This window comes from Equus asinus, chromosome 25, assembly GCF_041296235.1.
Source record: "Equus asinus isolate D_3611 breed Donkey chromosome 25, EquAss-T2T_v2, whole genome shotgun sequence".
Classification (NCBI taxonomy): domain Eukaryota; kingdom Metazoa; phylum Chordata; class Mammalia; order Perissodactyla; family Equidae; genus Equus; species Equus asinus.
In genome coordinates this window covers 18,826,967-18,854,796 of record NC_091814.1, presented here as the reverse complement: position 1 = coordinate 18,854,796, position 27,830 = coordinate 18,826,967, and the positions used below count along the sequence as shown (strand labels likewise).

Genomic DNA, 27,830 nt, shown 5'->3' with positions numbered 1-27,830 from the left:
CTGACTTCTTGATCGACCTTACTCCCTGGGTCCCAGTTTCTTCTTCTATAAAGTGAGGATTACAGTAATAACACCTTACATTTATCTGATGCTTTGCAGTTTTTCAAAGCACTTTTGCAATGAGAGCAGTCAAGGTGATTGACAAATTTGTCCAAGAAATATTACGGAGTGTCTACTGTGTTCCCAGAATTGTTCTGATCTGGGCTGCATGATTCAACAGAACAACAAAAATCCCTGGCCTCATAGAATATACATTCTAAGTTGTGGGAAGAGAGAATGACAAATAAAATAAGCAAAACATGAAGGGTCAGATGACGATAAGTGCTAAGGAGAAAATAAAGCAGAGAAGAGGGAGGGAGGGGTCAGGTGAGATTTTAACAAGCCTGCCAGGGAAAACCTCACCCACAAGAGATGAAGGAGTGAGCAAAGTGGGGGTCTTGGAGTGTGTGGGCGGGATGTGGAGAGGGCTAGCGTCCTGGGTCTAGGACAGAGCAAGTGGAAAGATTCTGCAGTGTTCAAGGGAGAGGTCCGCACCCAAGCCGTATTCTGGGGAGTTGTCAGGATGGAGAGCCAGAGCTACCTGGTTGAGGACAAGAAGCACATGACGAGATGTAGCTTGAATAATTCTGTTCCTAATTCTTAGAAACTGACCAAGACCACTCCTAAACTCTTCTTGAATTGTAGAAAGACATGGAGAAGGGCAGCTGCCATTCATACAGCCCTGAGTGTGCTCTAGTAATCCACACTATCTATGAGAAGATCCAGAAAAGCCCAGAACCCCAGGATGACACCGAGACCATGAAGACACTGGGGCAGTGAGGGGCCTTCACAAGATCTCCCCCCCTCACCCTGCACTCCAGGATCCCAAGATCTCCCTCTTTAAGGCAGAGCTGGGACTAGACCCCAAGTCTTTCTGACCCATCCCACTGAGACAGCAGAGCAGCAGGAGCTGCTCCCCTGGGTTCCCCACCAAAGCTTTCTCCCTTCACAGTGATGGTGCTACTCTAATATCCAAGTACAAGAGGTAAGCCTTTCAGCAGTCAGCCAGATTTCTGACCTGTGACCATCTTAACCCCATTAGGGAACACCCCTGGTTAGGCGGGACCTGCGTAGGGATGGTCAGGGACAGAAATTCTTTCCCGGAATAGTGGGTGTCCTGGTGCCTCTGAGAATGAGTCTTGGGCGGAGGACCTTCAGGATGTCACAGCCCACCCCAGTACCCAAGAATAGAGAAGGAGATAGCCTTTGACTATGGAAAAGCCAGAGGCTGGCAGATACAAGATTCCAGGTCAGTTGTGCCTGGGAGGGGTGGAAAAGGAGGGAAACACTTTTTGAGCTCCATCACCTACCGGGCTTAATCTAAGCACAGTAAATGAACTATCTCAGGATTTTTCAAATTCAAGTAATTCACAGGCCCTTTTATTTTTATTACATAATATATGCATGCAGTATAAAAGTCAAAAGGCAGGTCTTGCTGACATGATAATGTTTCAGCATCTTGTTGCTATTGTAAATGGGGTCTTGTTCCCATTAGATCTTCCAACTAGTTGATTAAAATAATGCACAAATAACATATATAAATTTTCCTGTTACTAACTTTCTTTTCTGTTTGTAACAGTTTTTCATTTGATCCCTTTGAATATCTGACTAAATAACCATATTATCAACAAATAATTATAATGTTTGCTCCCTTCTTTCCAATTTTTATGACTCATTTCTTTCTCTTGTCTAATTGCATTGGCTAATACCTCCAAAGCCATGCTAAATAATACTGATAAAAATGTCCCTGTATTGTTCCTCACTTAAATATAAATGTTTCTAGTGTTTCTCCATTAAGCATGATGTTTTTATTAGGTTAAGACATATCCGATTTGTCCTGTTAGGAAAGCATGTACTTATTCTTATATTATAAAGAGTTATACTGAGAACAAAATGTTAAATTTTATTGTTTCTCATTTCATCTGTGCAAATTTCATATGCTTTTTCTTTTTCATCTATTAATAAAATATTGAAAGATTTCCTCATATTGAGCTATTTTTGCATTATTGGAATAAATCCCAGTTGATGTATCATTCTTTTAATATGATACTCTTTGATAATATTTTTAATTTGGATTTTTGTATCATTATTCATAAATGAAATTCTCCTATATGGTTTTTATGCTTTACTTTGTCAGTTTGGTATTTGTGTTAGACTTATTAAAGACAACTTTTATCCTCACTTCTTGCAATAATTCAATAAAAATTTGCTTTACAGTCCAAAACAGATTCCATTTAAAGAAAAGAATTCTAATTACCCAGTGTTCATTTAAATTATTTTTATTAAAAATTTACTTAAAGATGTATAAACATCAAACTACATGTACATGACTTGTGCTTATAGCATTTATACTATAAACCAAATAAATGTGGATAAAGTAAATAAAAACAAAGCAGTCAAACAGTAAAGCAATGGTCATTGAAACTAATATTCAAACGTACAACTTTAATGTGATGGGTGTTTTTGTCTTGCTGAAATTAAATCGTTAATGTTAGGATTATAGGAAAAAACTGTAGGTTCACATTAGGTTCAGTAATTAATTTATTTTTTTAACTTTACCACAAAGACTGCCACTTCATATACATTTATTGGACAACACTTGATTAAAGTCTTTGTTTACCAGTTCAAGACAGTCAACTTCATTCTTAACCAAAACTCTGCCAGGTGACAATTGAGAGATCTATAAATTGTTGGATTCACCTGAAAAAAATTAACATTACAGCATTATGGAAATCTTCACTGAATACATACCTATCTACTTACTACTGAAACCCTAGACCGAAAAATTCTTCTTTGGATATTTGCTACCATAGCGGGTATTTACTACATTACCGCGAATGAACTTTGGAAAGTTGTTACTACAAAGACGGAATCTCACACCTCTGCGTGCAGGGCAGATACGCCCCTGACCTCTACAGAGCAGGAACTTTGGAGCTTGACGTGCCTGTGTGAGAAGAGCTGTGGGCCAATTAGAGGCCAATTCAGTGAATGATCAAGCCATCAAAGTGATCAAATCTATCCATTTACCAGAACCTTCTTTCTTTTAACTATGTATAAAGTTTAAAGCAATTCGTACTCGATAGTCTGGTTTAACAGCTTTTGAAGATTTCTGTCTTTTTCCTTGACAGGATTCCACTGTTTCCTCCTAAAAGCACCTGAAACAATGTTTGATTTTTCTCTACTCAGCTCCCTGCGAGGAGAAAAAAGAAGTCAGTTCACAAGACAGCCTGAATTGGTGATTCCTGAAAGGGGGTGATCAGGGGACAGAGAGGTGAGGAGACTGACTGGCAGAGTGAGGAGGAGACTAAGGGTCAGGGAGGCAATCTGAGCCAGAATCCTAGGGTCTTTGCTCCCCAGGGTTCTCATAAACCCTGTTGATGCATTCGATTCACATTGTTATAAACTTTATTAATCATTGATAGAAGTACAGATTTTATCAATTTAGCAAATTCAGCACGTTGGTCATTCAGTGATTTGCTTGTTTAGGAAATGGATTCTTCTGTAAACTGTTTTTCAGCAAACCAATTTTAGATGAGTTGACCTTTGGGCAGGTTGATGTGAGCCTTACTGCTTAACGGCTAAGAAATTTGGCTTTGGGGCCAGCTGCCTGCGTTAAGCCCTCACTCCGCTTACTGGCTGTCTACTCTTGAGCAGGGTCGTGACCTCCCAGAGCCTCAATCTCCCAATATGTAAAAGTGGAGTAAGCAAGGGCTGGCCAAGCAGCATAGTGGTTAAGTTTGCACACTCTGCTTCGGGGACCCAGGGTTCACAGGTTCAGAACCCAGGCACAGACATACACACCATTCACCTAGCCATGCTGTGGCAGCATCCCACATACAAAATGGAGGAAGACTGGCACAGATGTTAGCTCAGCAGCAATCTTCCTCAACAAAAACAGCAAGATTGGCAACAGATGCTAGCTCAGAGCCAACCATTCTCACCAAAAAAAAGTGGAGTAATCAAGGGTCTCCCTCCTGGAGTTGTTGGAAGAGTCAATGAGTTAACACACTCACAGCCCTCAGAGCAGCACTCGCGTCACCAGTGCTCAGCGCATGTTGTTACTGTCATTCTGCCCTCCTCGCCTGATGGCCGATCCTCCCAACTGTCTCCTCTACATGAACCCCGCACTGGACAGTCCTCGTCAGGACCACCGTCTGTGTCGTCATCTGGTCCTCCTGTGAAGATGCTTTAACACGAAAGCAAGCAGAGCCCCGAAAATGCCTGGTATAAGGTGGTCACTGCAGGATCCGGAACATGCATGTGTTAATGTTCAGATTATCATCAAAATGAAAGCATGAAATATAAACATTCTAACGGAGCACTTGCAGGCCCCTGAGGCCACCATGCACACAAGTTTGGGAAACACCATTCTAGGAGCCACGGACCCAGACAGGAAAGACAGCAGACAAAAGAGCAAGAGGGGTGGGGTTGGGGGAAGCCCAGGAGCCACAAGGATGTCAGGCCACATGGCTGGCCCACGCTGACGGGAGGAGGAGAAAAGGACTGGAATCCCACAGGGCATTCCTCGAGGAATAGGAATACTCCGCTCAGTGGAGACTGTCTCCATGTGGTTTTCACAGAACTGGAGCAGATGGAGCAGACGGGGTTCTCAAACTCTTGTTGCCCAAAGTTCCTGCTCTCGCCCTACGCTACCCAGTCCACTGTGACCAAACAAAGAATACAGCCATTATGTCTAGTTCTCTGACTCTTGTGCTGGGAGTTCAGTGTCCTGATAGAAAACAAAGTCAAAAGGAATCCAAACACACGTTTGCTGAGGCAAAGAGCAAAATAAGTAGAAAGACCTCAATCAAAGATGAAAAAGCAGAAAAGCAAAAAATAAGACCTACACAAATAATTCATCCTCCAAAATAAAGGAAAGGAAGAACAGTTTTCAAAAGACTGATGGAACCAGAGATGAAAGATGAACTAAGATATCAGAATATGATTGGGGGAGGGGCATAGAAAACAATCAAAGGGAAAAGTAATTCTTTTTTGCAGATTTAAAAATGCAGAGACTAGAATCAACAGTACAGGGAACCATATCAATGATGTGGAAGACAGGATAAGAAAATAATATAAAAAATAATAGGGAAGCAATTAGAGCGAAGAAGAGTAATATGGACTGACAATGGAGATCAAATGTATGGATAACTAGTGTCCTCCAAGAAGAGACAGAAGGAATGGAGAGGAAAAAGTACCATGACCAACACCATCTGTTTCCTCCCTCAAGCCACCCCTCTTCTCACCAACAGAACCCTGCTTGGTTCAGCTGCCAAGAGAGACAGCGGGTATCAGGGGTGGGGTGGGGGGATTCCCCTGACCTCACGGTGGGCATGTGACCCTGTTCTGGCCAATTATATGTAAGAAAAGTTTACTGGGGGCTCCTGAGAATGACTTCCACCCTGACAAGAGGAAGGAGGCTAAGGAGAAGCTCCCGCCCCACACTGCCCCTGGCTCCTGCCTCTGAATGTGGCTGTGTGAGAATGTGGTACTCGAAACTGTTGGAGCCATCTCACACCAGAGAGGAGGTCAGGAGGGAGCAGAGGCTAACCAGGAGCCCTGGCAGCCCTGAGGGCTGATCTAAAACCAGCCACAGCTTATCTCTGAGCTTGGAAATCACCAGGGGAGCAGCACAAGTGACGTTACAGATGCGGGAAGGAGCAGCGTGTGGACAGATGAAAGGGAATGCTTTTGCAGTTTGCTGGTTGGTTTGCATCTGCTAAGTTACAGAGCACAGAGAAGGAGGGGCTGGAGAATAAGTTGGACACGGTCATGGAAATTAGGTTTGGACTTCTTGTTCAAGATGTTCATGAACAAGGTAGATGCATGTGTTTCCTCCCCTTCCGCAGAACGTTAAAACCATACTAAATCTATTTTTATTGTGTATAAATCACAGCATCAACGAGAGACAGGAATAACTAGTCGGCAGACCTGAGACGCCTGGAGTTTCAGAGCGAGAAGGAAGAGGGCAGCCTAGCAGGGCAGAGCCAGACCCCAGACCAATGACGTCAGCATCTCTGGGCTAGTGCCCTGGAACAGTATTTTTTCAATGGCCCCGTTGAGCCCAATGTGCAGCCAAGTTTGAGAACCACTGACCTGGGATACACACAAGGGGCACAACAGGGGATGGAGATGTACGCCCAGAGGAACCCACAGGGGCTCTGAACTCACAGGCCCAGGTAGGATGGAGGGTGGGGTGAGAATGGTGCTGAAACAGGGAGAATACTGGGAGGTCTGTGCATGGAATAGTCAACCTCCAACCCTCTGTCCAGCTCCAGGTGTGGACCGTCATGGAGCCAGGCATTTCCTTCTCAGACATTAACATACGAGAGCTCTTCCAAAACCAAAACCAAAGCCAAGAAGCTCTGAATATGCTGTCTGGAGAGAACTCGGGCAGCTTGTGTGGGCACAGGAGGCTCAGGAAAGCCCACCCCATTCTGACATTTAGGGGTTCCCCAGCGTAAAAGCCAGCTCCCTCTCCTCACCCTAAATTGGAGCCTGATGCTCACAGAGCTGCTTGGCTCATTTATAAATGTAAGAGAAAAGCCAAGGACATGAAAACCAGCCGCTGCACCTGAGCCCCAGCTGTGAGGCTGCCCCTGAGCCAGCCGACATCAGCATCACCTGTGTGGTCGGTAACCATGTGGACCAGAACACTGCCACCAACAGCACTGGGGAAGTCTATTGATCAAGAAAGTGCCCAGCAGGGTGAGTGTGCCCAACTCCTTAGACACTCCTTTCCCAGGAGATTGGGGGTGGGGTAGGTTGGTGCTCACCACCCCCAGGAAATGTGATGTCCAACATCTCCAGCCATTGAGACAATACCAGGTGAGATGAATCAGAGACAGTAAAGGCTGGCATGTGACCCAGGAAACTATGGGGGATGGGTGGAATCGGGGCTTTTAGGAAGAGCAAAGAACAGCTAGGCCAGGCACTGATGTTTCTCTCTGCTCTGCCCTAAATCCATCTTGAAGGGCCCTTGAGTGGACAAGGAATCATCTCTGTAACAAGTGACCTCAAGACAGAAACTTGAAGATAAACAAAGGCAGGTTTTGACTCAATATTAGAGGAGAGTTCTGTACTCAGAGTCATCCAAACATGCAATAGATGCTTTGGGACGCAATGAGGTCCCTGTCACTGGTGGAATGTAACCACAAGCAAAGTCACCTGGTGGGTTGTTAGAAAGTGGAGGAGGGAACAGGACTCCACAGTGAGTTCGCTTCCAACATGGACATTCTTAGATTCTAGGAAACTCTCTGCAGCAAAAGCACATAGGATTATTCCAAACCCCAACGTCCCAGTTTCCCAGAATCACCAGGTGGAGTGGAGGGCCTGCACTGAGCCAGCCCTCTGCAGGGAGCGTGGCCAGTCCCAGGACCCATCACCCAGAAGCCTCTCGCTCTGCTCCGTTTCTGACCCAATGGGGACTAGAGCTCTGTTCCCCCCATTACTGTGGACGGTGCTGGCAAAAGGCCTCTCTCCTCGGGCTCCTTGGGAAGCCGGGAGTTCAGCTCACAGGAAGGGTTTCCAGCAGAAGGGAAGAGAGAGGTGGCCAAGCAGCGAGACAACTGCACTGGGGCCTTCTGTCTTTTCTTGTGCTTTGTCAAGTTTTCTAAATCATAAATGAATGCTTTCTATATTCTGCCAAGTTTTAAAACATATTTGTTGGCATGAAAATGCGTTATTTTTTAAGGTTTGAAGGAATCTACCTGTAATAGCATGTGGCTCTCATGCCCTTAAGGAGAAAATGCTTAAATAAGTTTTACAATATTTTCTGTGTTGATTTTTTGAGCTTTATACATACATGGTAGATCAATTTTAGCAATTCATATCATTCTAGAAATTATCTATTTCATTAAGATTTTTAAATGGAATAGATGCTTATTTCTTATTACACTCTCTTAGTTTTTTCTAGCTGTTATTGTGGTTCTGATGTTGTAAGTATAAGAGGATCTCACTGAAAGACTAAGTGATAAATTAGGTGAAGATTCTGGCCCTGAGAGCTGTGGAATCCCATTACTCAGTTCACGGCTTTTCTTTCTGGGTCTATTTGCTAAAGCGGTCTGGTGGTTCAGCTGGTGGTGTGTGGTGTGTTGAGGGCATGCCCTCTCCTTCCACTCCCTCCACTACAGCTGGGAAATGAGAGAAATACATGTGGGTATTTCTTTGGTTTTTTTGGTTTTGGGAGATTAGATAAAACATCACACTCCTGGATCACAGGAAAGGTACAGACATTCAAAATCAGAGACCCAGGCAAGACTTAATCTCACAAATGAACATAACCAAAGAAAATATGTCAATCCGGGGAGCATTAATGAGAAATGGAGCATAAAGAGAGGTGAGCAACAGAGAAAAATGCAGTTCTGTCAGGCAGACAGGAGAATCCCATGCCCCAGGCAGATAAATCCCACCATGGAGATGATGAGCTCAGACTAGAAATCCATCGGCATCCACACCAGCAGCACCTACGCACCTGTCCTGACTCAGGGCTCCCCAGGCAGCCCAGTGACACCTTCGTTTCTCATGTGGCCTGTCTTTGGGAGAGGACACACTACTCAGGCTAACAGGACCATCCAGCCCAGTTAGCAAGTATGCCTCTTAATACAAATTGATAAGTCAGCATTCTGGTTGTGCCTATCAGTGTCTTTTGACATTTTTTAGCAAGATTTTGCATCTCCAAGGCAAATCACACAGGGCAATGGATGAAATGGAGCTTCTGGGCTCAGGCTCAGAGTCCATGTGTCAGACTTTGGACCTTGGTGAGCACGTCAAAGTAATTCCAACCTGTGCAGTCTCGTGATTCACTCATTCTTTCACTCAACCAACATTTCCTGCACTGCCTGCTGAGCACACACTGAGAACCGTCTTGGAAGACAAACTCTCAGTCTCCATGCCGTGTACATTCCCATTTGAATTTAATGAAGGCTCCGTGTAGACCAAAGGTTTCAGTTCTCAACCCAGATCATATATCCGAATCAACTATTGAGCTTTTTAAAATACAGATGATCCCCAGTTCGGGGATAGGGCCCAAGCTTCTGTTCTTAAAATCTCTCCAGTTGACCTGATGAACAGCCAGGGTTGTGAGCTGGGTCAGAGGGAGTGTCCCTTTGAATCAATTAGCCTAAAATTTTCACTTTGCCTGTACTGTCTAGACAGATCCAGAGATATCTGGGGTTATTTCAATAAGATTCTGAAGGCATCAATTCCACACAAAAGAAAGTGAAAATAAGCATAAATACTTTAACGACTTCCTAAGATGATAAGCTTCCTGTTGGCACATATGTGGCGTTATCTGCCTGAAACACAGCTCTGCTCAGGTCACTGCCCTGCTCAAAAATTGTAATAGATAATCCTTTTCTGATAAGTGCTATAGAGAATCTGACAATACAGAAAAAGAGACGGGTTCTGGAACATAACCACTGTTAACTTCTTGACATATCAGTTTTAGACTCCTTTTATGCTGACATAAACATAGGTTTGTATATATTTATAATACAGGATAATACTATACACACTGTCCCATAACTCTTTTAATATTCCAGGGGCAATTTCCCACTTAAATATGTAAAGATGCAATTTATCCTTCTTATTACGTCTATAGTACTCCATCATGAGGACAGACTACACCGTATTTAACCAGTGTACAGCTGTCAAGAGCGGGGACTTTAGAATCCAACTCCAAAATATAACCCCAGCTCTGCCACTTCCTAGTTGTGTGACCTGCAGCAAGTTCATTAACGTATCAGTGTTGCAGTTTCCTGGGAATAATAGTGGTATTTGCATAACAGGATTTGCAGTTTAGACTTTGAGGCCTCCATTCCCATTGTCTTTAAATTGCAGCCCAGATTAAATGTCCTGTGACTCACAGCCTTTTGAAGAACAATGAGGAAAAATAGAGCTCGGAGGAGGGAGGATGGTGCCTGGAGGAGTGGGCAGCTTTAAATAGGGAGGTCAGGGGAGACTCCACTGAGAAGATAACGTTTGTAGAAGACCAGAAGGAGGTCAGGAAATGAGACAGGCAGACAGCTGGGGGAAGAGAATTCTAGGCAGAGCAAACGCCCTGAGGCAGGAGCATGCATGGTGCACTGAAGGAAGGACAAAAAGCCCAGTGTCCTAGAGTCAATTAAGGGAGGAGGGGAGCATGAGAGATCAGGTCAGATGGTACAGGACCTTGCAGACAAAGGGGTCCCATAGGAAGTTCTGAGCTAAGGAGTAATGTGACGCAACTTAGGTTTTGAAAAGATCACTCTGGATGACTGTTTTTTTGAGGAAGATTGGCCCTGAGCTAACATCTGTGCCCATCTTCCTCCATCTTATTGACAAATAAAAATGGCAAGCAATAGGATATATTGGAGTATGTGAGGAAGCCATTTGGTATAAACCTAATTTGGCCTGACTTCGTTTTTCCAAAAGGGCATCACTGTGGCCATTGAGCATGCATTGTATATCTGCTTCGACATTTTGAGGTAAAGGTGCAACTTCCCTCCCCCTCCCAACATTGGCATCTCCTTAAAGATTAAACATCTTTCTTTAGGCTGGGAACTGATTGCAGAGCTCATCTGTGACCACCCAACTCGAGGCAACAGAACTGCCAGCCTGCGGGGTTCACTGAGACAGCAGGCCTATCTGCTGTTTCCATCAATCACTGTGCTGACAGAGCAGCCTTGTGACTATTGTAAAAGGGACATTTCAATCATATGTGAAACATACTCTTTGATGGTGTATAACCACCCTGTACACCCCCACTTCTTTGGAGTGCTCTGTTCCTTTGTGGAAAGACTCTCCCAGGTTATAATCCTCAGATTTAAGCTCAGAATAAACTCCCCAAAATTTTCATTTATAGATTGGTTATGGGTTATTTTCATCAACATTATACATGGACGCTTGCCACAGCATGGCTTGATCCTGTGCATATGTCTGAGCCCAGGATCCGGGCAGGTGCACCCAGGGCTGCTGAAGCAGAGCATGCAAACTTAACTGCTACACCACCGGGAAGGCCTCTGGATGAAATTTGGAAAACATACATTAACTGGTTAAGACAAAACTAAGGAGACTGAGGCTACTGTAATAATCCAGGTGAGAAATGATGGTCCTTGGAACAGGGGGTTGGTGAGAGGTATTGTGTTGAATATATGAAAATAAATATTTGAATATATATATTGAATGAAAAGATACCAGTATCTGCTGATAGACTGTGGGGTATGAGGAAAAGAATGAAGTCAAATATGACACCAAGGTTTTGTGGCCAGAACAAATGGTTGGATTGAGGTGACATTTCTGGGATGGGAAACTGTATGGGCAGCATGGTTGGGGAGTTTTAAGTTAGACGTGTTGAGCTGGAGACGCCTGTTATACATGCGAGTGAAGATGGCCAGTAAACAGTTGGAAATATATAATGTGGAGTCCAGGGGAGGGATCACATCTGTGAGTCCCTTTTGCCACATAAGGTCATAAAGTCACAGGTTCTAGGGATTAGTGTGTGGCCATAACATCCCATCAGCTGCATGTTGCTGTGAGGGTGAAAGCTACATCACTGGTATTTCAAACACCAGCAGCGTCACCATGGTGGGCAAGTTTCAGTGGGTCTTCCAGACTAAGACAGACAAGGAAGAAGGACCTGGCCACCCACTCCCAAAATAAATGGCCATGAAAACCCTATGAAGAGCAGCAGAGCATTGCCTGATACAGCATCACAAGATGAGAGGATGGTGTGAAAAAGACCAGGCAGAGATCCACTCTGCTGTACCAAGGTCTATAGGAGTTGGAATTGGCTCAATGGCACTAATAAGAAAGGACAAAACCTGGTTCATTACAGGCTTTGAAAGCCCTGTTCTCTTCCCTTTTTTTTCAATTCCTTCCTTTAGGTGGGATTGGAAGGGTCAGTGGGTAGTCATTGCTCCTGGGCTGATAGGGATTGACACCCAGCCATAACCAGTCACCTGGGATGCCAGTAAGGAGATGTTGTAGGGGAGGAAGACATTTCCCCTACCCACTGTGGGTTCTTCTGGCCGGAGAATGAATTAAATTCACATGAGACAGAATACCAGGAGAAAATTAAACAAAGCTTTATTACATGTATACATGGGAGAGGCTCCGGCAACCTGAGCAACTTGCCAAAATGGCCGAAGCCACCACCTTAAATATCCCCCTCAGCTAAGGACAAAGGAGGATGTTGGTGGTTGGGGGAGTCAGTTACAGTAGTTACCTGACAAGTACAGTAAACAAGATGCAAATTTAAATCCTTACCTTTGGCATTGATTAAGAGTTTCTAGAGATAAGGTCATCCCCTCTTCTTCCATGTGCAGAGAGGGAGACACCTTTACAGATGGAGATTTCCTTTACAATGTAAATGTCTCTTAACAAAGGGTAAGTAAATTCTACTTTTAAGAGTTGCTTTCCTGTCTGTAGTTTTTAAAAGTAACCAGCCCAAAATAATCCAAATGCCAAAGAGACATATCTTGGGGTGGCCAATTCCAGTCCCCCACAATGTCATTTTATTCTCTCTCAGCTTTCTGCTCAGCCTGAGGAAAAAGAGGTCAGAAACAGCCTTATTATGGATCCCCCTACCCCTCCCTTATCCATGCACCATCCAGCAGGCTCCTAGTATTGCTTCATAATGCTCAAGCCTGTAGCTCAGAACTTTGCTCTGAGGTCAGGGATGAAGCAGCTGAGCTAAGCTGACTGGGAGGAGAACCAAGAGACTCAGGAATCTAGGCCAGCAGACCAGGTACCAGAGGTCATAGCACCAGTGAGTCCCTCTGACCAAAGAGCTGAGATCCAAGGCAGGAGGCAGAGGCTTTGAGGAGGTGAAGACCCCCATGGAGGAGAGAAGCTCCCACACACCACAGTGCAGGCTGTATCACGTCCTCAGGCAATGTGAGGTTGGAGGTCGGGTGGGGAATCCTCACCTCAGATCTCTGGGCCAGGGAGAGTCAGGAGAGCTCATCGGCAGGGTCATGGGAGGTCATCACGTCCATCCTTGCTTCCACATGGACCCAGCACCAGAAAGACCTGCGGCAGCCTCTGTGCTCTTGGTCTCAGTCTGCTGAGCTCCCGTGGGAGGAAGGGTGGCCCAGACCCTTCACAGAGACAGGTACTTGTCTTCTTGGTCCTGGGCTCCTAGAGCCCTGACGCCCTCCTGAGGGAGTCCCAGGTTAGTCCAGCAGAGAAGACTCATGACTAATCCAGGGCAGACTGTGGCAGTGGCCTTAGTTATGTCCAAGGCATTTGAAAAAGTCAGATGTTGGAGAGACCATTTCCAAACCTTTGGAACCAGACAGGATCCATGGAACACATGACTTGGAAGGAGGCTTCAGACAGGATGGTAATATTTCAATAGACAAGGATGGGATCAAGGAACAGGGAGAGGGAAATGTCATTCTAGACACAGGGATGTCAGTGAGCAAAGAGGGGCTGACCTAAGGGCTGAGGTTGTGGGGGGCTGAGGGTCAGCTGAAGTCTGGAGATGGCTAGTTCAGACCTTCCCACAAGCTTCACCCCCCACACCCAACAGCAGCCCCATGAAGGAGGGTGGGAGGACACTGCTCATCCATTCTAACCACCAAGTGCCCCTATCCAAGACAGGGGAAGAGCAGAAGCTATTTTCCGAAGAATGCAACTCCCCACTTTGGGCCTCTGGAGTCATTTTCTGAGAAACAGAACACTTGAAAGGGCCGGAAACAATAACAAATCCTCTTCCTGCTCCACAGGGAAGTGGGTTTGGGACCCATGGGGTGACGCTGAGGCTGAGGTCCAGGTTAGCACAGGTGGCCAAGAACAAGGACTCTGGTCAGTATATAATGTACACTAGACACTCCCCAACACAAACACACACTGCCCAACACCCCCAAGGGAGCCCTCCACAAGCTGCAAAGGAAGCCTCGGGCCAGTCCCTTTGTGGGCTCCCACCCACCCATGCTGCCTCCATTGACCCCTAACCCAGCCAGCACCAAGGCCCTCACTCCCTACTTTGTAGTATGGTCAACACCTCTACAGAGTCTCCGCACTTGGGCTCATGTTCTCAGAAAGAAACACAATAGACATTGTGGGGATTAACAAGCACCATCAGGAGGGTCTCCTTTGGGAAGCTTCAGGAGGATAGGGGTCAGGAGCCGAGTCAATGACAGGGAATGAACACTTGTCCTGCAGGGGTGAGGGTCCTGAGTGGGCGGGTAGCTTGGGGAGGTGGCAGGGGAAGTGTCATGGCCACATGTACCCAGGGAGTTGAGGACACAAAGGGCAGATCAGAGGCAGAAGAAGCTGGACTAGAGCTGGAAGAGGCAGATGTTTGCAGGGATCAAACTCAGCATGGAGGTGTCCTAGGAATGCTGATTCTCCTGCTTTCTCCAATTAAATTATCTTCATGGCCTGGTCTGGCTTCTGGACCTCACTGCAGACAGTAGTGAGAGGTTATTTTCTTCTAGATGTCATTCATCTAGACCCTAGAAATGCAAGACAGAAGGTTCCTAGAACAGCTGTGGGATAGAGAGGCCCCAGAGGGACCTACATAGAACCAATGCTGCTGACATGAACTGCATGTGAACTCCCTCAGAGTGCCCAGCACTACACTGGCCCCAGTTGTAAATTTTCTTAGAAAATACCAGTGACTATCTGGAAAGAGTTAAAGACACAGCAGGGCCAGAAATGCCAAGACCCAGGCACAGGGGGACCTGGGAGAGCCCAGTTGGGCACTGCTCCAAGCTCTCATCTTCTCCCTGCCCCCTCGAGACTCCTGCTGGCTTAGCCCTGCACAGTGGATGTCACCATCATGGTTCCTGTGTTCCTCCTGCAATTCTGCACCTGAGTCATACATGGAGTGGAGCTTGAATCTGGGCCTTGGAAACCTGTACCCTCGCCCACTGCTATGAACTCCAAGGCCACGCTACAGATCATCCCCTCCACAGGGACGTTCCCTGAGCAGTAAAATGCAGGAGACAGGGAGCCGAGGGCCCCGTGGGGGAGGGGAGGTACTGAGCCAGAAAAGAGAAGTGCAACCTGCCTCTTGCAGTCTCTGGCATCTTCTCCCCAGTGTCTTCCAAAGGCACAGGCCAACCCCAAGGATCAACAGCACGGCCACGATGGTCCCTAGGATGGTTCGCATGGGGCCAACGGTGGCTTGTCCATGTGAATCTGTTTCCCTCACACAAAGAGAGTGAAGAAGGTTAAGGCAAGAGGGAACTTGAGATACCCATTGCCAAGGAGAGATAGAGAGAGCAGATGGAGAAGTCTGAGGGTCCTGGTTCAGAAGCTGAAGAGGCAGGAGCATGGAGATTCATTCATTCAACCAGTGCCCGAGCTCCTGCTTGCTGCCAGGGATGTTGAGATGGACAAGACTGGGTCCACGCCCTTGGAGCTCATCACCCAGCAGGGAAGACTGAGAGAATAACGAAGTCTGCCAGCCAGAGGGATCGCAGTGCAATAGAGGTTTACACCTTGCACATAGGTCTTCAGGGAAGGGCCTCCCAGAGGAGGTGATGGGTAACCTGAGTCTTGAGGGAGGAATAGGAGTTTACCAGATACTCAGGGTGGGCAGGACATTCCAGGAGGGAGGAGCACCATATTGAGGACATGGCAGTGTCAAAGAGCCAGCCCCTGGGAAGTTGCCAGCACCCCACTGGGGCAGGCAACAGAGGGACAGGGCAGGAAGGAGCCAGGCAGAAAGATCAGAGGAAAGCAGGAGTCTGCTCTCAGAGGGTCTAGTGGGTCACACTGAGTGCTGAACTTTATCTGAGGGTCCAGTACGGGGGGGGAGAGGAGGGTCGCAGGGGGTTTTCTGTGATGCTGACACATCAGATCCCTCCAGAAGCTCATGGAGGGTAGGTTAGGGGGGCAAGGCTGCACTCAGGGGTACCAGGTCATCCATTCATTCAGTGGGACACTGTGTACAAACTGTGCCAGAAGCTGCACTTGGCACAGGGATTCAGAGGAGAAGAAGACAGGACCCTGCCCTCAAGGTGTTTCCAGGCTCTGGAGGAGACAGGTACAATACAGAGCATTGCCGCTCAGTAGGGGGCCAGGGACCCTCCTCAAAGGTGATGTTGGAGGGCAGGATGGCTACAGCCCCTGCAGGGCCCTGTGCAAAATGAGAATGAAGAGCCCTGTGTTCAGAGATTGTCAGAAATTTCAAGATGGCCACCGCAGAACTTTAAACCCAGCACAGAGCTCTGTGTGACAACATGGGTAACGTGCTACTGAAGTCAGCCGTGTCTGAGGGAAATCCTTCAGTAAGAATAAGGCAAAAATAAAGGAAAAGGTGGGCGGAATGATGGGGGATGAAACAGCATCTCCATAGGCTCACAAGCTTCAATAGCAGAAGGCGTTCAGGACTCCAAGGAAGCAAGTCGGTGTGAGTGTGTCAGGGACCAAAACATGGGCACATGAGCGTCAGAGCCCTGAATCCTACAGGGAGTCCCTGGAGGACAAACCCTTCAGGCGACACAGACAAATGACACAATCCAGGTTCTTTCCCAAAGACCACTCTGCATTCCCTGTAGAGGACGGGTTGGGTGGGAGAGGTGCTGGACATCTGCTGCCCACCAGCAGAGGCAAGAGGTGAGAGGCACAGACGTGAGAGTCATTTAAGAACAGAAACAAGTTAGATATGCACCCCCCCCACCCCCCCGCCGCAGACTCCAGTAGGTCGTGACCAGGTGGGGGTGGTGCTGATAAACATGGTGCGGAGAAAAGCCCAGAATCTTCAGACCCCAGTGCTCCCTGAGCTCCGACAGTGCCCTCCCCACCACCACTGGCAGGTTGTACTCACCATGGGCACAGACCTCCCCAAGGGCTGAGGTGACAGCTTTCTGGTCCTCAGAGTTGCTGACCACACAGGTGAGGCTGGCATTGGGCTGGCGCAGAGGCAGGCTCACAGCCAGGGTCCAGGAATTGGGGGCTGGTCCTGGTGTCCCTTTCTGTTCCAGCTCCCTGGGGAGGCCCTTGCTTTCCCAGGTCACATTCAGGTCTTCTGTGACCCCAGCAGCCCTGCACTCTAAGATGATGCTGCACCAGCGTGGTGTGATGGACAGTGACTGGACCAGGATCTCGGGAAGGGGCACAGGCTCTGCGGTAGGAGGGACGAGAGAATGGAGCCTCACATGAGTGGAGAACATTACAATTGCCACATTCTCACCCACTATCTCACTGAAGCTCTGTCTTCCTCCCTCTGGGAAGGGGAGACATTTTATAGATGAAATAGAATTTATCCAAAGCTAAATATGTAGTAAGAGACAAGAAAGAAGGGAGCCAATGAGTTAAGCCTTATGTGACTGCACTAGACTGAGCAAATCTTAAAGTCTCCCACAAGAAAATAAAGCCAGCACTCCAACTACCCAAGATCCTTTATGTTTACAAAATGGGTCTTTCCTAGAAGGAGAAGTCGGGATTGAAGGACTTGTCCTGGTCCAAGGCCCTTGCCTGCTTCTCCTGCTGAGATGATGCCTGGACTACACAGCCCACAGTGAACAAGGATATCTGGCCAGCTCTGGGAGTCCAGAGAAAGGCCCCATGCACCCCAAAGTGCAGACATTTGTGAAAGATGCAGTGGTAGCCACTAGGAATGACAATCCCAAGTGTGGTTAGAATGTGGCACTGAACTTGTGGTACACAGAGGAACAGAAGTGACAGGTTTACAAGCCAGTCATAGAAATCCCATGGGAACCTAAAGCTGTCAAAGCCACTCTCTGTAGGAGGGTATTTCTCTATGCAGAGGAGCTGTAGGGTAAGAAAGAGGTGCTAAATGAGGTCTTCAGAAGTGGGGCAGGCTAGACTTTCTCCTACGTCTATGGAGGCTCTTAGGGCTGGATTTTGTGAGCGAGGCTGGCCTCGGGCTGAGGCTGAGGAAGAGCAGAGGGAATAGGGAGGATGAACTACATGTGATTTCTGAATTATGGCAGGCAGAACAGTGCCCCCCGCCCAAAGATGTCCACATCCTAATCCTCAGGACCTGTGAATGTGTTAGGTTAATGGCAAAGGGGAAGTAAGGTAATAGGTAGAATTAAGGCTGCTGATCAGCTGACATTAAAATAGGGAGATTATTCTGGATTATCTGGTTGGGACCTATGTAATCACAAGGGTCCTCAAGAGTGGAAGAAGGAAGGAGAGTTCAGAGGAGGCAATGTGAGGAGGACTCGTCCCACCATTGCTGCCTTGAAGACAGACAAAGGTGGTCAAGAGCTAGGAATGCAGTCAGCCACTAGAAGGCGGAAAAGGCAAGAAAGTGTTTCTCCCCTGGCTCCTCCAGAAAGGAACACACCCTGCCAACACCCTGACTTGAGCCCAGTGAGACCCGTGTCTGACTTCTGACCTACATACAGCACAGCAAGATAATAAACTTGTGTTGATTTAAGCCACCAAGTCCCCCTTATCATTGGTTTCATTTTCTGCAGTTCATTTACCCACAGTCAACCAGTCTGAAAATATTAAATGGAAAATTTCAGAAACAAAAAACTCATGTTTTAAATTGCGTGCTGTTCTGAATAACATGTTGAAATCTCGCATCATCTCACTCTCTCCCACCTGGGATGTGAATCATCCCTTTGTCCGGTGTATCCCTTTGCCCAGTATAGCTGTATGGGCTACCCACCCGTTAGTCACTTAGTAGACGTCTCAGCTATCAGATGACTGTGGCGTTATTCCAGTGCTTGTGCTCAAGTAACCCGTATTTTACTTAGCAAGGACCCCAAAGCACAAGAGCAGCAGTGCTGGCAATTCAGATAGACCAAAGAGAAGTCATGAAGTGCTTCCTTTAACTGAAAAGGTGAAAGTTCTTGACTTCATAAAGGAAGGAAAAAAATAGAATGCCAGGTTGCTAAGATCTACAGTAACTTTTACTACAGTGTGCTGCTCTAATTGTTCTTTTTTTTTTTTTTTTTTTTGCCTTTCATCTTCAAATCCCCCCGGTACGTAGTTGTATATTTTACTTGTGGGTCCTTCTAGTTGTGGAATGTGGGACGCCGCCTCAGCATGGCCTGATGAGTGGTGCTATGTCTGTACCCGGGATCTGTACCTGTGAAACCCCGGGCCGCCGAAGTGGAGCACACGAACTTAACCACCCGGCCACGGTGCCAGCCCTAATTGTTCTATTTTATCATTACTTATTGTACATCTCTTACTATGCCTCTTTTATAAATTACACTTTATCATAGGTATGTATGAATAGGGAAAACATAGTATATATAGGGTTCAGTACTACCCACGGTTTCAACCATCCACTGGGGTCTGGAACGTATCCCCCACGGGTAGGAAGAACTACCGTAATGTGTTCTAGCAGCAATAGAAAACTAACACATAAATAAGTCAACTTAATCCTCTAAAGAACATTAAATGTTATGGCAAAAATTTCGTTTCCCCCAAACTTCCATTTTCCTCTCCCAAAACACTGAAGTGACTTTATCCCTGGTGTGAATCTCAGCTCTGCTCCCCATTTGTGCTGAACCCACTTATCCTAATTTCAAGGGAGAAAATAGAGCCTGAAGGCTGCTGCCGGGAAGGAGTGCTGCAAAATGGGGCCCATGTGACACTCATAGGCACAAAAGAAGGTCATAGCCATGGGATTGAGGTGAGGGAGTGTCACGTACCATAGACAGTAAGGTAGAAAATCTGGCTAGATTCCATTCCCCCAGTTAAGCTGGCTCGAGCCCGGTACTGCCCACTGTCACCACACGTCAAGTTCTCAATCCTCAGGGACGTCATGTTGGGCACATGGACCCTCTGCTTGTATTTGTCCTCAAGGCAGACCCAGGTTAGAGTCCCTTCTGACCCATTATGGACTCGTAGGATGACTGTGTAATTTACGTCAGGGCCAAAGCCCCACGAGATCTCCTCCACCTTGGTTCCTGGTTCCTTGATCACATGAAACAACACAGACCCTCCATGGATCTCCTTCAAGGGAACGTGGACTCCAGAATCCTGAACTCCAGCACCATGTGCTCCAGAACTCTTGACCCCAGTGCTGCAGACACCTAGGGCATTGGGAACAGGAACGTGAGTGTTTTTTGATCAAGGATAAAAGAGAGAACCACAGAACCCATCTTTTTAATGAAATCCTTCCAACACACTCCCTTGATTCTTGGAAGGCAGCCTAGTACAATGAATTTGAAGCAACTCTGGAATCAAGTCCTGGTTTCAGTGCAGTGTAACCTTAAACAGGTTACTTAAAGTCACTAACCTGCAGTCAGGTTCTATACCTGCCTCAAAATGATAGTGTGAATTAAATGAGCTCAGGGATCAGAAGTACCAGCACATTTTCCAGCACAGACTAAGTGCATATCTGTAGGAGGCAACTTCTAAAATTGGTCCAACGAGCCCTCCTTCTTCAGCTTTACACCCTTGGTAACCACCTAGCCCTGGAGTGTGGTCTGACCTGGTGACTTGCTTCTAAAGAACAGGATACAGCAAAGGTGATGGGATGTCACTTAGCGATGTGAGCTTATACAAGACTGCGACCCGTCTTTCTCGCACTCTCTCTCTCCCTCAGTCTGATGAAGCCAGTTGCCATGTTGTCAGCTGCCCTGTGGAGAGGCCCACACAGTGAGGAACTGAGGGCAGCCTCCAGCCAACAGCCAGGGAGGAACTGAGGCACTCAGTCCAACAGCCACAGGAACTGCATCCTATCAGCAATCACACGAGTGAACTCGGAAGCAGATTCTTCCCAGCTGAGCCTTGAGCTGACTGCAGCGCCCTCCCACCCCCGCCCAAGGCCTTGATTTCACTCTCAGAGACCCTGAGCCAGAGAACCAGCTAAACCATCCCTGGATCCTGACCCACAGAAGCTGTGAGGCTGTACATGGTATTGTTTTAAAGCACAAGTTTTCGAGTAACAGGTTACACAGCAATGGATAACGAATACAATAACAAGGTTGCTCTCCCTTCCCCTTCCTTCCAGGCAGTGTAGTAGTCAGGACGGGCTGGGCTCTGGTAACAAATAATTACAGTGCCTCAGGGTCTTAGAAAAGGGGAGTTTATATCCTACACCATACGTCCCATGAGAGAGGGAGGGAGGGGGTCTGTCACATGCGGTGGAGGCTCCACCACCTTGTAGCTGCACCACATGAAACCCACAGTGTCCTCACAGCCTCTCAGTCCCACCTCAGAGGATGTTTTATTGAAACGTGCTGAGGGGTCAGACTGGGTGATCCAGTACAACAGGTGGTCTAAAGCTTGGAGTTCAGAGCCAGCGAGACTAAAGTTGAGGCCAGGTCTCCATTTCCTGGCTGTGTAGGCTTGAACTGTTATTGAACCTCTTGGCCTTCACTTTCTCATCTGTGAAATGGAAAGGATGACAGTGCTCACCTCACAGAATTATTGTGGGGATTTAAGAAGATAAAACTCTCAGCACAGTGCTCAATAATTGATCCATACATGTGTTCCATCTCATTATGATGATGATGATTCTTGACCAAGCCTACCTGGGATCAGAACCAGACATTCCCAGGTCCCAGGGTGGTGCCCTTTCCTCTCCCCTAGCTGCTCCTCTAAGGGGTCTCGCCCTGGATACAGGGCTGGGCTCAGACACCCGTGGGTGAAATCACATAGGTGGCTGTAGGGAGTCGAAGTGCAGCCAGGGCCTTCTTGTTTACCAAAGGCCTCAGACTGAAAGGAAATTTATCTCTGTGTCCACAGCAGCTGGATTCCATGGCCACTGTCAAATCCCATCTTAGCAGATACGGGAGGACATCTGTGCTACAGGGGAAGGTGGTAAAGATGGAGGAAGGACAGGCTACATGTTATCCCAAGCTTGGGTTGAAAAAATTACTATTATCAACTCTATTTGGTGTGGGCATTTTCCCCTTTCTTTAGTGAGTTGCTTTGTAATTGTAAAGGCATTATGTGTTCATAGAAAACTATTATATGGATTATGGAGTTGATTCAAGTAAAAGTTCAAAGAACGCCTCGGCACAGAGGTAAGTACTGTTATTGATGTGTATCCTTCCAGATTTTCTCTATGTAACCACAATTGCCATAAACCCTGTAAACACAGGGCACCTGTTTGTACATTCATTCCAGCATCCTGATGGCCTGTGTGGGCGTGGCCTCGGACTCTTCCTTTGAACAGGCTGTGACAGCCTCCTGGTTCCCTCATTAATTAATGAATGAAATAAAAGCACTCTTTAACACCTCAGTCAAACATGGCATTCTGAGTTAATCTCATGTTGAAATATGCAATTTGGGGTACAACAATGTACACTAACCATAAGCGCTCTATCTAACCTGGGGCTCAAAGGAACATCCTGTTCCAAGGGGAAATGTGCAGATGGACAAACTGAGAGACAGCATTTCAGTCTCCAGGGTGGCACCTTCCTAAGGGATTTTCACAGTAATTCTGACCAAATTATGTTTATCTATTCCCCCCTCCCCACCCCCAGCATTTGGTAAGATGGGGTCAGCACCAGGGGAACAGAGAGAAAGAAGCTGATATTTTCAGCATCACAGACAGAAACTGAGAAGCTCTGGCCGAGGTTCTCAGTCACTGCCTCTGAACAGCACAACTGCAGCGAGCTTTCCTGAGTAGGGTTTGCAGACGGAGTTCCACACACTGTGGCGAAGGAGATGATGTCCTTCCGGGTGGTCAGAGATCCCTCTTGGGAGCAGAGACACAGAAAACAGAGGGCAAGGTTGGATCTCAAAGAGAAGGCTTGAAGAGGAGGATTCACTCCTTCCTTGGAGGGCTGAGGAGGTGACCACAGGGACTTCCTGGGGTCTTCTCTTTGAAGGTGCCCTAAACAGGCTCACCAGCTGGCAATCACTGTTAGGCCACTTGAGTAGGACAGGACGGGATGAAGAGACAGAGCAGCGGCCTTGAAGTAGCCACAGGAGAGACCTGTCTGGGTGGACTCAGGAATCTCATCCCCTTAGAGGGGATCTGCCCAGGCCCTCCTTTCACAGAGGAGGAGGCTCCCTGGTGGGTGACCTTGTCCTGGGTCACGCAGGGCAGAGCCAGACCTGGAGCCTGGGTCTCCTTTCTGCCCACCCAGGGCTTCTCCCCTGCAGGAGCTGCCCACCAGCTCCCCCACCCTTTCCCTGCCCTCCCCAGGGCTCCTCCGTGCCAGCACTGCTGTCTGATCCCAGGATCTGAGCAGGTCCCGGAGTCTCACCCTCCAACTTCCTTCTCCCGGGAAAGGGATGCAAGACTTACAGGGGTAGCGGAGCAGGGGCTTCTGGCTAGGGGAGGGTTAAAGAGCAGCCCAGCCTGACTCCCCACTTTCTAGAGAGGAGGGACCCAGGGAGAGAGGAGTCTCAGCCCTCAGGCTGCAGGGAGGATTGACCCCTGAAGCTGCGTGGGGAGCACCAGCTGTGAGGAAGATGGACGAAGACTTAGAAAGAGAAGGAAGGCAACAAGAGCTCTCTGGGCCACAAAGGATGTAATCCTGAACAAGGAAATAAAGCCACGGGAGAGCATGGTAATAAACAAGCTAGAGTTCAAATCCAGTGAAATAACATAAAATTTAACACTGAAAAATCACCATAAAATGTTGTCCATTTTTGTGACACTTCCTCCTTTTTTTCTTCCTCCATCCCTCTCTCTCCATCTCTGTTTTTCTTCCTACTATTATCTTCCAAACCCGGGGTCTATGGAGAAAGCTGTATATAATTCAACATATTTCTCCATTTAAATAAATTGAAGAGGTGGAGAAAACTGACATTTTACTGTTGACACTACATTACCTGGTTAAAGGGGTCTAATGCAAAGCTCATCACGAATTCAAGACAGCCTGTGTCCAAATGCTCTCTAATCCACTAAATTTAACATAATTCCCTGCAAATTCATATGTGGCTGGGATATTACAACAAGAAAATATAGTAAACCTTTCACAGCTTTAACCTGAATTCATAATTCACCAGTTATTATTATTTTCCCATTAGTTCTTTCTTTAATTTCATTATACGTAACATAACATATACATAACATAAAACATAAAATCTCCGATAAAGTCATACATGAGATACTCGGGCTTCCTTAGGACAGTGTTTTTTTCAGTTTCCTTTTTGCTTAACCTCCCCCTCTCTCCCTCTCCCTCCTTTCTCTCCTCCTCAAGTTCGCTCTCTCTGGAAACCCACCTTAGCAGTCTGCTGTTTCCTTCCACGTTTTCTCCATTTATAAACATGTGGGCACACAGACACACTTAAATTTTGAAGGCTCCTGTTCATTTACAAAATTAGATTTCATGGAATTCATCCTCCTGCATCTTGCTCGTGGAAATCCATGCCTCTGAACTCATGGAAATTGGAAATCCCTCCCGGACAACTGGTACATTTGGTATTTTATCCTCCGTGTTATCCCATGGTACAGATAGTCCTCAGTTTGTACAATGATTCCCAAACTGCAGGTGCCTCCTGTGTTTCCACGATTTTTCTCTAAAGAACTGCTTTCAGTCCGGGGTCTCCAGGACCTGAGCCACATTTGTCAGTGGAGGGAGATGCAACCCACAGGCAGGAAAAAGGCATCCTCCTAGAGGATTCGCTTTACACTAAGATAAATGCTTCCTAACATTTAAGATGAAAACTAACACTGTACTGGAACGCAAAATTCACAAGTAATTTGAAGTTAAAGGTGAGACTCCCAGGGACTCTCTCCTTGGTGCTTGGAGCTGAGCCCCAAACCCAGGCACGGAGTGCTCGTTCACTCTCCCTTTTCAGAAGAGAAGTCCAACAAGTCCAGACTGGAGTTGGTTCCTCCAGTTCAGGCACGGGGCTGCCAGGTCAGCCCCTACTCTACAGGACAGCTGCAGAGGCTGGCAGGGCCCCTCTGAGTTCCACACCAGGGGTACCCCGTTCCCACCCTCTCTGTCCCCAGGAGCAGCATCCTTCTATGTCTCCATCCCTCTCCCCAGGCAGCTCCAGGCTCTCCTGGCTTCCCTGTCATTGCAGCAGAAGTGGCCTCACCTCCCTGTTAATGGTCCCCTTAATACGGCCAAGGCCGCCCTAGCTCAGGTTTTCCAGACTCCCCACAACCAAAATGCCATTGGTTCTTTCTGTTCACCCACGGACAGTGCATTTTCTAAATTATAAGAGTTGTTTGGTCTTTTGTTCACCAAAGACAGCAGACATGAAAGGGAGAACCTGCCCCCCTGCTCCATCCCGCTGCCCTCCCTCCCAGGAGCCCGGGCCACTCACTGAGGAGGAGGCTGCTGAAGCCCAGGAGCCAGGAGGCCCAGCAGAGGGGGGTGTCTTCTGAGCAGGGCCCCATCGCAGGCTGCCTGCCAGCCTGTCCCGCTGCAAAGGAAGCATCCAGGAGGCAGAGACAAAAGCAGAGGAGAAGCTTCACTCAGACAAGCCACTTATGCTCTTCCCTCCCCAGGGGCGGAGCAAAGTGTTAGTTCTGGGATCGCAGCCCAATAGTTAGAGTAACTCATTCAGCTCTTTCATATCATCCCCAGCACCTACAGTAGGACCTCGATCATGAGTGCAGAATAAATTATAAACAGCCTCACTCTATGATATGCCAAGCACTGTGTTGGAGAGACCCCTCCCTGTGGCAAAGTGAGCTCAGTGATCTCACCCTTTCCACCCCTACACCCACTGGAAGCCCTCCCCTGCTTCTCCGGTCAACAGCCTGCCCCAGGCAGCCCTGCCCACCAGTGCCAGTGTGGTCAGCTCAGAGGTCACTCCGTTACAGCCAGGCTGGGCTAAGCCTCTCCTGTCCTCTGTCCCCATACCATTGAATGAGTCAAATTTTCACTCAGATTTTCCACAAATTTCAACTGTCAGTCACCTAAGTTAGAACCTCTGAGCAAAAAAGCAAAGCTCTTTGTGTGACGTCTCAAATCCCCACACCCCAATGCACATATTGCCCTTTGCCTGTTGCTTGCGCCTACATGGCTTCCTCAGCGGCCACTAGTGCTAGTGATGCTCCCCACACAGGGCGTAGACTAACCTCTACAGAAACTGACAGGCTCTTAGCTGCATCCCAACCAGGCTTTTCCTCTAAGCCTCTGCCAGCCCTGCTCCCGCCATCACGGAGCAGCAGGGACAGAGACCTGCACATTCCTCCTGGCCACAGCCTTTGCTGCCTCAGACTCATCGTCCCTACTGAGGGTCAGGCCCCAGACTCTTCCCCCAGACTAGATACTCTGCAACATTGAGAACTCTTGCCTCCTCTACCTTAGGGGACCAGCGCCATCTTCCTAACTCTTGGGAAGTGCCTCCTTCTCCTCCCCATTGAGGCTTCCCCCTCAGCTGCCCAGGTAAAACACCCCAAGGCTGGAGCTGCAGCACTGGCCCCATGACCGTGCACTCAAGGTAGTCAGGGCACTGCGTAGTAACCCATTTTTCGGATGTGAAACTCAAGACCCAAAGGGTTGCAAATCAAGGATCAGGGTCTGGACTCTTAACAACAAACTCTGGAAAAAAGACCCCAACATCACAGTTGCTGTCCAATCCTACTATGTGGCCTCAAGCAAGTCACCTGATTCCAGTCCGTGTGTCCCCTAAACTGCTCTGCAGCATCCCAGACAAGAGAACATTCAACACTGGCTAGATTCCCCCAACCACACCTTGTAATGAGGACATTACTTCTAAGGCTATGCATGAGTCCTGTGGTCAGAAACTTCTTATGTGGAGACAAAATCCGGGCAGCTCCTCCACTGGTCATTCTCAGGGTGATGGGGAGCAAGTCTTTTAGGTCCCCCTCCCCTAAGTCCCTACACCTCTTGTGACAGCACTCTTCCTGTGAGAACTGTTGGGTTATACAAATCAATTGCTTAAGGGGCATGGGGAGGAGGAGCCTAGAGACAGGGAACCAGCAATGCAGGTGCAGGCCAGGGACACCACAGAGAGCCAGACAGTAGACTTTTTCATGCTGGCAAAGCATCAGGGAGTTTTTAAAAATCCAGGTATCTAACCTCATTTCTACATCCAAGCCATTCTGTGCCAAGGTCTAACACACAAACAAGCACACACGCCAGCCACAGAGCCTTTGGTAAGAGTGTGCTACACACAACTACCTGATGCCAGGAACATTTTGGAAATTAAAGGAGGGCACACCTGAATCTACAGCAGCATGATGTGTGTGTCAGGAAGGGCCAGATAGGAGAAAAATGTAGAGTTCAGTGAGCTGAGCACACAGGAAGAACGAGAGACCTGAGAGGTGACCAGGAGAATGAGTTTATTCTCTGATTCATAGGAATCAGAAGTTCCTACAAATTCACAGGAATTGTAGGGAATTCTTCAGACCTCCAAGGGAGTTGGTGGATGGTCATGTCTATTTTACTTGAATTCCAAAGGGCAGGACACAGAGTTGAGAGAGGGTCATGTGAAAAATACATTTATTGAATATCTACTCTATGCCAGAGGCTTTCCATGCGTTCTTTCAACTAATCCACAATATATGTTTAATTAAATCCTCAAAACACCATATTATCTAAGCATTACACCCACTATGAAAAGTGAAAGGTGAAAAGTGAACAGTGAAAGTCCAAGGAGATTAAATAACTTGTCCAAGATCATATTTTAAATAAATGACAATGTGCTCACAAGCAGACAATATCATCCCAGCCATCGATATGCCCTAGAGGAAAGGGAGAGTATAGATTCTGAGAAATTCAAGTCACCACTGTGAAAGACCCTGGCAAGAGAGAGATTGGCCACTTTACGATGTGAGGGGAACCTGTATCCCCAGGAGGAGGGCTGGTGGTTAGGTAAAGGAGAGTTTGGAGGAGAGGGTCTGAATTATGCTTTTCCCTGACCGCCCTGCCTGGGTGGAAGAGAAGAGCCCCTGCCCAGCCATGAGAGACTTGCAGTGGAGCAGCAGGACAGCCCCGGAGCTGGACTGGAGATGGCAATACAGCAGCTGGTAC

At 47.5% G+C, this 27,830-nt stretch overlaps 2 protein-coding genes across 6 annotated transcripts in view; one reads left to right on the top strand and one right to left on the bottom strand.

Moving 5' to 3' along the window:
- Positions 1-2,443, top strand: part of LOC139042008 (uncharacterized) — a 28,660-nt gene extending 26,217 nt beyond the window's left edge. The window contains exon 7 of one of the 2 annotated variants that reach the window (XM_070497430.1): positions 685-2,443. In XM_070497430.1, the coding sequence (XP_070353531.1) occupies positions 685-819 (135 nt within the window). In that variant the 3' untranslated portion in view covers positions 820-2,443. The remainder of the gene's footprint in view (positions 1-684) is intronic. The other variant, XM_070497431.1, reaches the window with a different exon arrangement.
- A 9,638-nt stretch (positions 2,444-12,081) lies between these two features.
- On the bottom strand, positions 12,082-25,321 carry LOC106825755 (SLAM family member 8-like). 4 transcript variants are annotated; one of them, XM_014832730.3, is made up of 5 exons: positions 25,150-25,321; positions 19,614-19,997; positions 16,802-17,098; positions 15,038-15,168; positions 12,082-14,480 (listed from the first exon to the last, which is right to left on the bottom strand). In XM_014832730.3, the coding sequence occupies exons 1-5, from the start codon at positions 25,220-25,222 to the stop codon at positions 14,466-14,468; spliced, it is 900 nt and encodes a 299-aa protein (XP_014688216.2). In that variant the 5' UTR covers positions 25,223-25,321; the 3' UTR covers positions 12,082-14,465. The 4 variants fall into 4 exon arrangements, with proteins under 4 accessions (XP_014688216.2, XP_070353794.1, XP_070353793.1 ...); XM_070497692.1 differs by having other exon boundaries at positions 12,088-14,424; positions 15,034-15,168; XM_070497693.1 differs by lacking the exon at positions 15,038-15,168.
- Between the last annotated feature and the right edge of the window lie 2,509 nt (positions 25,322-27,830).

What these genes read in the sequence shown, in the direction of transcription:
- LOC106825755 (XM_070497691.1), bottom strand. Translation starts at nt 25,222, where the DNA reads ATGGGGCCCTGCTCAGAAGACACCCCCCTCTGCTGGGCCTCCTGGCTC. An exon ending in CTTCAGCAGCCTCCTCCTCA is followed by an intron (nt 19,998 to 25,149) that starts GTGAGTGGCCCG and finishes CCAATGCCCTAG; the next exon opens with GTGTCTGCAGCACTGGGGTC. An exon ending in TGGGGAGGTCTGTGCCCATG is followed by an intron (nt 15,169 to 16,801) that starts GTGAGTACAACC and finishes TGAGGGAAACAG; the next exon opens with ATTCACATGGACAAGCCACC.